General features: G+C 50.4%; 1 protein-coding gene across 6 annotated transcripts in view; it reads left to right on the top strand.

The window, feature by feature from the left end:
- HSF2BP (heat shock transcription factor 2 binding protein) overlaps window positions 1-9,490 on the top strand; it is a 94,065-nt gene that overhangs the window by 206 nt on the left and 84,369 nt on the right. For 3 of the 6 annotated variants that reach the window (XM_057545173.1, XM_007172671.2, XM_057545174.1), the window contains exons 2-3: window positions 672-929; window positions 1,733-1,883. In XM_057545173.1, coding sequence (XP_057401156.1) covers window positions 894-929; window positions 1,733-1,883 — 187 coding nt within the window. In that variant the 5' untranslated portion in view covers window positions 672-893. Of the gene's footprint in view, window positions 1-17; window positions 643-671; window positions 930-1,732; window positions 1,884-9,490 lie in introns of those variants that run through there. The other 3 variants (XM_057545172.1, XM_057545171.1, XM_007172672.2) reach the window with 3 other exon arrangements.

Raw genomic sequence — 9,490 nt, 5'->3', positions numbered from 1 at the left:
GTTCCCCGGGATACGCGGCACCGAGTCTTTAATCGCATTGGACTCCTCGGGCCGCCTGGGCGGGGTGGAGGCGGGGGAGAGAGGCCGCCCTTGGGGATTTTGGCGGGATGTTGCGGGAAGCTCTCTCTCCGGCCACCCTGGCGGGGGCCGGGCTTCACCTCTCCGACCGGCGACCGCCAGTGCCCGGGTCCCTGCCGCGAGGATTGAGAGCGTGAGCTTGTGGGTCCGCCCGCGGGCCTGGAGGGCACGCACGCCGGGGACTCGGCGGTGTCGGCTCGCGGCCGGCTTCAGACAGACGAAGTCCTAGTTGTGCGGGAACCGTTACCTTTGAACGCACGGGCTGCACCTTGTTTTGCGAACTGTGTGGGCGTGTAGGGGCAGGGCAGTGGACTGCGTGATGGCTCCCAGTTCATGGTGGTCGTCTCAGTTACGTAGCAGCCGGCTGCACGAAGGCCCCCTACCGGGCCAGACCTGTCGAGCGGCCTGTGGTCGGAAAGCCTCGGCCTTTGCTCATGGAACTTGGACTGAGCGCGGGTGCCGGGCCACCGGCCGCTGGTTCCCTTGAACGCATCGCCCCTTGGTCTGGCATCCCCCGCCAAACAGGAAAGGCCTGATTCGATTTATTTCACAGGACACTTACACGTGGGTCTCACTGTCCTTCTACTTTGCAGTTAACAAGTTTACAATCCCGGCTAAGCCAGAAGAGCCAACGCGGGATCTTGCCAACCGAGACCCCGGGCTTCCCGCATAGAAGGCTGCCCAAACTCTGCGAGGCCTGAACCTCGCGGCTCTGCGTGCCTGACTCTCGGCGTTGACGCGTTCCCGCGCTTTGTGGCGTGTGGGTCAGAGGGCACGCCGCCGCGCAGGCGCACAAAGCCGAGGCCGCGGCGACCATGGGGGAGGTGGGCGACGCTGAGGAGAGCTGTCGGGTCAGTGTGGGCGCCCGGGCCGCGGCGCCCTCCGCTCCCCCGCGCTGAGCCGCACCGCAGCCCGCCTGGGCCTTGCCCAGTGTGCCCGGGAGGGTCCTGGGAGTCGTCCGCGGGCAGCATGGCCTGGGCCGGGGATGAGGGGCAGCGACCCCAGCCCCGGAAACCGCGCGTGCGTGTCCGGGAGGCTGCGCGGTGGGCGGTGGGCTTGCTCCTGTGCTTCCTGTGTCCCCGCCCGCGAGGCCCTGTCGCCGGGTCGGGCGTGTTCTGCCTCACGGTTGCCCGGCTGTCGCAGCCGCCGCACGTGGTGGTGCCCGAGCGGGGGGGTGGACTTTGGAGCCGCATTCGGGTTCAGATCCTGCTGGTGTCCCCTGGTCCTGGGGTTCCTGAGAGTCACCTAGCCCGCCTGTGCCCCCGTTTCCCAGCGGGACAGCCTTGAGGGCTGTGGTCAACACGAAGCGCGCTGGCCAGCAAGGGGCTTGGCGCACCCAGTAGGAATCCAGTCAGATTCATTTTCTTTCTGATTAGCGTGGCGCCGGCGGAGCGTTAAGAAAAAGTTGCTGGTGTTTCCCTGGGCTTTCAGCAGTAGGGTCTCGTTTGCGCTTGGAAAAACTGGCTCGCCATTTGAAGGCCGGGGCTTCACGCTCTAGCTGTAATGGACATAGTGGAGGGCACGTTAGGTGAAGACGTGCTTTTGAAACAATTGTGAACCCAGGAGGTGTTGAAGGAGGCAAGCTCACTTGGGCTGCTGGTCTTAGTCATCTGAGGTCAAGTGTAGTAATCTTAAGGTGTGCTTGTTCTTTTAGCATATGGGGACTAAAGAAGAATTTGTTAAAGTCAGAAAGAAGGACCTGGAACGACTGACAACTGAAGTGATGCAAATACGGGACTTCTTACCCAGAATACTAAACGGGGAAGTGCTGGAAAGCTTCCAGAGATTAAAGATTGTAGAAAAAAGTGAGTGTTACTTCATCTTTAGCAGTGTCTGATGGTGACAGCAGTCTGTTTCAGCAGGTTTGCCTTCCGTAGCTGTGAAGTGACTATAAATAAACGTTAAGGTACTGTTACAGTCTTTGTAATTACGTTTGGGAGAGTCTGATAAGGCACAAGGGAGGGAGGTGCCCACGATGAGCAACTTGGCTGTGTGCAAATTTGTGTTGGAGGAAAGGGCTGCCAGCTTTCTGAGTATCTGCTACCAGCTCTCCTTTCTCCCCCTTTCATCTTTGGCGGAAGAATTTTATGCTTTATCATTTAAAAGCTCTATTCCAAAAATTAAGTCTTTTTTGTGTAACTTAAGGATCTTGCCATGCAGCAACCTTGCAGGGGGTCAGGTGTGTCTATAGAGATACTTCTCTCGATGGAGGAACGGGTCAGTTCTGGCACTGATTTAAGTTGCTAGGACTTGTCCATTCAGACTCTGAGATTTGAGCTTGGCCATCGTGTCAGGTATCAGTCTAGGAGTCCTACTGAAGTTCCTGGAGCTGTTTCGGATTGATTCAGTACTTCCCTGATCGAGGCCGAGTTACTATCAAATCAGCCTTCAATGGTTAAGGCTAACTTACCGTTGTGTTTGATTGTTTGCCATCACTGCTTGGCCTCTGGAAGAGGTGTATCTCGGAGGCCCAGGTCATGTCTTTAGCGCTAGTCCAGACAAGAAGGTATCTGGACTCAACAGTACAAGTTTCTGGTTTGTGGAAAAGTATCTGGTCAAGGGGGCAGCCATATCCAGTTAGAGGGGAGAATGCTCATGGTTGCCATGGCTCCCTGCCTGTTTATGCTCTCTTTGGAATCCTCAGATCCGCTCTCGGCCCCGTGGTGTGCTCTGGGAGGTGGGCTCCTGCAGGCTGCCTGCCTCTTGCCTGCTTGCTGGCTGCCAGCGGTGCTCACCGGTAGAAGGAGTTCGGGGTGTTTCCTCCTGCTCCCTCCACAGCTATGACTCGCACCCAGGAGTCACTCGCAGCTCTCACTGGCCTCCAGGAGCACTGTTTCCCCCCCTCATTCTTTCAGCTGGAGGGCTGCTGCCAGTTGCTGGGTGCCTTACCATCCCTTTTGGGTCTCTGACCCCTGCTCTCCCCTCTGTAAGTAGTCCTTTCCATAGAGTGCACACCAGGGTTCCCTTGTTTCCCGCTGGGACGCCGCCAGGTATGCTCTCTGTCACTGGTTACTATAGTTCCAGGTCATGGTCTTCTTAATTTCCTTAGTCCTGATCTCATGCTCATTTAAGGAAGGAAAGTGCTGACCAGCAGCTGAGTATGTCAGCCTGCTGGGTAGTTGTATTTCTCACTGAAAATTAGTCAGTTGGCATTCTGAAAAATACATCAGGGTCTTCTCATGAGTTGGTGAGCGCAAGTCAATTTTTGGAGATTAGTCCTCTGTCAAAATCAGGCTGGTGGTTACAAAAACGAGGCCCACAAATGAATCCATGGCGACCTGATCAAAGTGAGGCTCTAGGAGATCTTGCCTCACAGCCCTTGGCCTTCCCCAGCCACGCCATCACCTCTTTTCCATTGATCTTCTCGGTCTGCTTTGCTGAGTCAGCCTTCTTTGCAGCAGCCTTTCAGCTCGTGGAGGTGCTCAAGGCTCAGGCCTAGGCCCCCTTCTCTCCTCACTCCGTGGTCTCTCCGTGGGCAATCTCTGCACACACATAGCTTCAGTTGCCATCTCGATGCCAGGGTCTCATAGGTTTTTCTCTAGCCTGACTTCTTCTCCAGGCTCAGGGCCCTGTATCTAACTCCTACTTGGCATTTCTTCTCGCTTGTTTCACATTCATTTCAAATTCTAAGTATTTGTCTTAGCATTATCAGGCTGCAGCCATCAGGAAGGACCTGTATTCTGACAAGGGCAGATTATTGGCTCGTTGCAGTGAGTGAGACCACACACCAGAGGGGCTGTGGGCGTCTTGCCAACAAAGGAAAGGACAGAGTTGCTGTAGGATGTGAGGCAGGGCCGAGTTTAGATGAAGTGCAGATGGAGCTGTGATTTCATGGGCTCCAAGCAGAGCAGGTCTGTGTGTGAAGGGGTCAGCATCAGGTCTCACTGCAGTGGCCCCAGGTCCTGCTTCCTTGAAAACTACAAAATTTAGGTAGATGGTAGCACATCAGGTCTAGAAATCCTTTATTTGAAGCTCTGCAACTGGCTGGCTATCAAGGCTCTGCTCTGCTCTGTGTCACAGTGACTGCGACCCTGCAGGCGAGAGTGGGTGTTTCCTCCTCCTTACCAGTATAATTCCAAACAGCACAATTTCTGATAGTCTAGGATTTTAAAGAGTAAACTTTCTCTGAACAAGAAATCAGTAGCCACTGAAAGAAGGGTTCATCATGACACTTTACTCTTGCAGTGTGTCCTTGGGAGAAATGTTGTTTCCTGTTAACTTGGCAGCCAGCTTTCTGTGTCTGTTATCCCAGCCTAGCAAATTGCAGGACAGATTTTCACTTTCTCAGAGCAGGCTAATTTTACTTTCTCACATCTGACTCATGCTATCCCGCCCCTACCCCACTGGACACCGGGCTTTCCCAGCCTCCCCAGGGCACCACCATCCAGACAGAGACCTGGGATCCTCCTTGTTGCCCACCTCTCCTCTCACTGTTCTCTCCCCTTCCAGCCCCGGCCTGTCTCCCTGTAAGTCCTGTACGTTTCCCCTCATAGATGCATCCAGAATTCATCAGCCACCTCCATTGCCACTGCCTCCACCGAGTCTAGGCCCCTGTCATTTTGCCCGAATCTCTGCTCCTGATAGCATTAACTCATTGCCACTCACCAGTCTGCTTTGTATACTGTAGCCTGAGTAATTTTTAACAATTCAGTCTGATTATGTCATTCCCCTGCTTAAGTCAGTTTTCAGTGGCTTCTCTTTGCTCTTAGGATAAAGACCAAAAAACAAACAAAACCCTGACCCAAACCCCCTACCACCCCAAACTTTAAAACTGTACCATGGCTTGAAAGGATTTGTATTATTGGACGTAGCTCTGGCCCAGACTCATTTCCTTATCTGACTGCCTAGACAAGATTTGTCTTCCTGTTGGATGTTGTCATAGCATCCTGTACTTTTCCTTCAGACAGAATGGTTTTAGTCCCATCTTACAGTATAAATTGGTGGAAGGGCAGGGTCTCCCGTTATATTCTCTGTGCCTGACTGAGTATTTGGTCCTAAGGGACCACCCAGCCTCCCGTTCCTGCATGCTCTTTTTTTAAAATTGCTGTGGTATCTCGTGAGGCTAGCGTGTGCTACAGGTCACTGGGTGTATAGGAAGGGAGGGTCGAAGTGGACCGGAGTGCTTGTGGTAGGCTTCACTGTGAACCTTGAACACGAGCTGGCCCTTGAAGACTTCTGCTTCTCTGGTCTGAGGCCTGGCCTAGAAGATGGCCTCCTAAGAGGCATCTTTCACTTAATTTTGGCTCTTGAATTCTTTTTTTTTTTTCTTTCTTTCTTTGGCTGCACTGCGCAGCTTGTGGGATCTTAGTTCCCAGACCAGGGATCGAACCTAGGCCCTTGGCAGTGAAAGTGCAGAGTCCTAACCATTGGACCGCCAGAGAATTCCTTGGCTCCTGAATTCTTATCACTCAGGTGACATGAAAGAAAACAAAAATCACCCCCCCCCCGCCCCTTTATCTTTTTGTGAGGACTAGGTCTGATGGCCCTTCCTCGGCCTTCCCAAGGGCCTGTCTTCCCAGAGGGATCACATGAGCCATTGCTTTGAGAATGGGTCCCTTAGAGTCAATCCAAGGATCACGCGGTGGCAGCAAGAGCTGTTTGACATGTGGGTTCATCCACCCTCTCCCTGGCCTGTGGTCCAGGACAGTTCTTGGCTTTGACCAGTATCAGAGTTGCTGTGTGCCTCCTGTCTTAAGCAATGAGAAAGGGCAACGTAGGACTGGATGCAGGCAGGGAGGAAGGAGAGGGAAGCCATACACCTGACTTCAGGGCAAGTTTCTTTAGGAGAACAGGTGTGGATCTTTGGATGGTATGGATGGGCTCAGGCTGTACAAGCCAACCAGAGGACTTAGGACGGTGTGATGGGTGTCAGGTCGTGAATGGGACTTAATTCTGCCTCTAGCACGGTAACTTAGTTTCCTTTGGGAAACTGGGCAGTAGGTGGTGGAGTTTGGAATAATCCTCCAAGGGTGTTGCCTGAGAATCTTTGGGGAATAGATGAACATTGAGGGCAGAGGCATGATTTATTAGAAGGGAAATGGAAAGATGTTTTAGACTGGGGTAAGGCATGCAGGAAAGTCACAAATGGGAGCGAGCAGGATTGGTTGTGGGTTAATAAGCTAGTTTTTCTGCTTGACGTGGAGCAGAGATTGGGGTATAGCAGATGTCAGTGAATGTGAGCAGTTTATGCAAGACAGAATAATCATGGATTATTGTTTTAAATTTGGAAGGAGAGGCAGTTGGAAATTAGCACATGGAAATGACTTCAAAATAGTGATTAAAATGACATTTTCAGGGGAATGATTTTTGCATCTAAGTTAGGATAGGTCGAGGGCTTGGTTGGAAGGTGAAGAAAAGTTAACGTAAAGTGCTCATCAGGGAAGGTGTGGACTTGACGTTAGGGTGTGGGCTGTGGCTGCGTGGCTGGGGTGGGCAGGACGCGAGAAGAAACGGTTGGTCTGGTTCGGCTCCGCACTGGGCGCAGAGCTCAGCCGGGGGGTACGGGGAGGTAGGAGCGGTCAGCGCGCTGCTGCTGTCCGCCGTCTCCGCTATTCCCCGTCTGGAACGAGGACAGCCGCGCTTGCCTCACTGGAGGCATCAAGCTTTACAGTGAGCTCCCCTTTGGCACATGCTTGGTACAGGCGGGGCTGGGGCGCCCTCCACGGAGAGGACGAGGACGTCCTCAGGTGGAGGGGCCCTGGACCCTCGCGTAGTAAGCGGGTCCCCGTGTTGCTGCAGCGCTGCACGGCCCTCCTCGCGGTGACTGCAGAGCTATACTTTGTGGGGCGGGGTGGGATCAGCACTCATAACTCCCGTGTTGTTCAGGGCTCAACCGTACTCAGTAAAAGTTCGCTCACCCCCCTTTTCTCTCATCCCTTCTGGTGCACATTCTTCCAACAGTGAAGGAGTTATTACTACATCAGCGCATGGCACGAATTTGTTTTAAACTGGGAGAATCCTGCTTTTTTAAAAAAAATAAAATTTTATATAGTATATGGTTGTTCAATATGTAAAATAAATGAAAGTTGTATTTTCTGCATAATTATTTTAAAAATTCAGTTTTATAACATTTACTTTTAAAATCAGTGGGTACAATGAAGGTGTTTTTAAAAAATTTATTTATTTTTAGCTGTGTTGGGTCTTTGCTGCTGCGCGCGGGCTTTCTCTAGTTGTGAGCGGGGGCCACTCTTCATTGCGGTGCGTGGGCCTCTCATTGTGGTGGCTTCTCTTGTTGCGGAGCACGGGCTCTAGGCGTGCAGGCTTCAGTAGTTGTGGCACGTGGGCTCAGTAGTTGTGGCTCGCGGGCTCTAGAGCGCAGGCTCAGTAGTTGTGGCACACAGGCTTAGTTGCTCCACGGCATGTGGGCTTTTCCTGGACCAGGGCTTGAACCTGTGTCCCCTGTATTGGCAGGCGGATTCTTAGCCACTGTGCCACCAGGGAAGTCCCCAATGAAGGTGTTTTGATGAAAACAAAAATTTAACATTAGACATTTTGGAAGACGGTTGCAGTACCATCCTCAGTGTCCAGTTTCTATTTTCATTTGTGGTTGTTAAGTAGCAAGAAAAAGACAAATCCCAGAGATAAGGAATTGCAAATGAGAAATGTTTTAAACAGCTCACCTTTCAACATGAGGACAGGTTTCAATTAAACTGCTCTTGAAGCTTGAAATCAGAGGGGTCAGATATTTTTGTTTCGCAATTAAGTCACCAAGTCTAAGAATTTCTTGCCTTTCTTGGTTGGCAGGTGTTCATTTTGGAGAGAGATGATGGCAAAGCCACTCAGCCCATTTAAATTTTCATTGTCTTATAGAAAACACTTTCCAAATGAATTACGTTGCATTTGAGATGTTAAATGATATAATTTAAAAACAACTTGCCACCTTAGTGGCAGTCTGTCAGATATTCACTCAGAGTCTCAGAGGCATTGGAATTATTTAATTTTACATGTTGACGCCAAACATAAACTAGTGTCATTACTGACATTTTAAAATCTGCAACATTAGTTTTAACTTAAAAAATTTATTTGTTTAAATAAATATACTTAAATGTTAGTAGAGTGCATATCAGCAATGAATACAAAGAAGTGCAGCCATGATATACTGGAGAGATATTTGACTAGGTTTTTAGCAGAGAAAAAAAGTTACTTTGTGTAATTTGAAATCTGTACAGCAGCACCTTACCTCTGTGAGCATAGTCCAGTAGAACCTTCTGTGGTGATGAAGGTGTTGTATGATGTATGCTGTCTACGTCTGTTTTAAAAATAGCCACTAGCCATCTGTGGCCAACTGACCCACTGCCATTTATTGAAAAGGCAGTCTTTCCCTCCTGTGCTACAGTGTCTTTTGTCATAGTAGCTAGTTTTATGTGGGTCTGATTCTCAGTTCTTCATTAGCTCTGTTATTTATTTAAAATTTTTTTTAAATACTAGTATTTATTAGTTTTTGTGTTCGTTTTCTACTAGGTTGTTTTTTATTCTCGCTCCCTGGTGAAACTCTCTTGTTGTCTATTTCTGGAACGTATTGGTCACAGTTATTTCAAAGTCTGAGTCTGATAAATCCATTGTCTGGATCACCTGTTGATCTGCTTGTATTATCTGTTTTTCCTGTTGGTAGTTCTGGTAATTTTTTTTATTGATTAATGGATTTTAAAAAATGAAGTGTGTAGAGGCTCTGGATGTTGATATTTTTCTCCAGCAAGGACTTTTTCCCCCTGGCTTCTCTCAGTCAGTTAGAATGGAGTCAGAGTAGTTCACCTAAATCCAGTTAGGGATTGAGCTGGTTCACGGCTGGTTTCAGTCTTAGTTTGAGCTGGCCTGTTTCTAGTTCATTCTCCCTCTTAGGGTTTTAGTTCTTCAAGGGGGTCTAACTGAGAGCTTGAGTCATTTCCCAGAGTCCTTCCATCTAGGCGGGCCCTGCCTGACCTTCAGTTCTTTTTTCTTTTTCTTTTCTTTTTTTTTAAATATTTATTTATTTATCATTTATTTATTTGGCTGCACCAGGTCTTAGTTGCAGTATGCGTACTCTCAGTTGCGGCATGCATGCGGGATCTAGTTCCCCGGCCAGGGATCAAACCCAGGCCCCCTGCACTGGGAGCGCAGAGTCTTAACCTGCTAGAGCACCAGGGAAGTGCCCTGACCTTCTGTTCTGACCTCTCCAGTGCCATGAGGTTGATGACAGCTCTGCCTGGCCTCCTGGCCTCTCTCCACTCACTGCCCGCCTGCCTCCCTCTGCAGCCCCTCTGCGCTTTCCCTGTGCTTCCACCTCCTCCAGGATCATGGCCTGCCCCAGGTCTCGGCTGCCTAGTAGCTCTGTACTCCGTGGCGAGATGCTCTGCTTAGCTTTGCTGCCTCTTTGCCTGTGCTGCTTTTGAATATGCAGATGCCTTGGGGAAGAGTGGGCTGGAAAGTCGGGCTT

This window comes from Balaenoptera acutorostrata, chromosome 4 (assembly GCF_949987535.1).
Source record: "Balaenoptera acutorostrata chromosome 4, mBalAcu1.1, whole genome shotgun sequence".
NCBI lineage: Eukaryota > Metazoa > Chordata > Mammalia > Artiodactyla > Balaenopteridae > Balaenoptera > Balaenoptera acutorostrata.
Note: the sequence above shows the minus strand (reverse complement) of the source record. Positions and strands in the feature narration are given on the sequence as shown.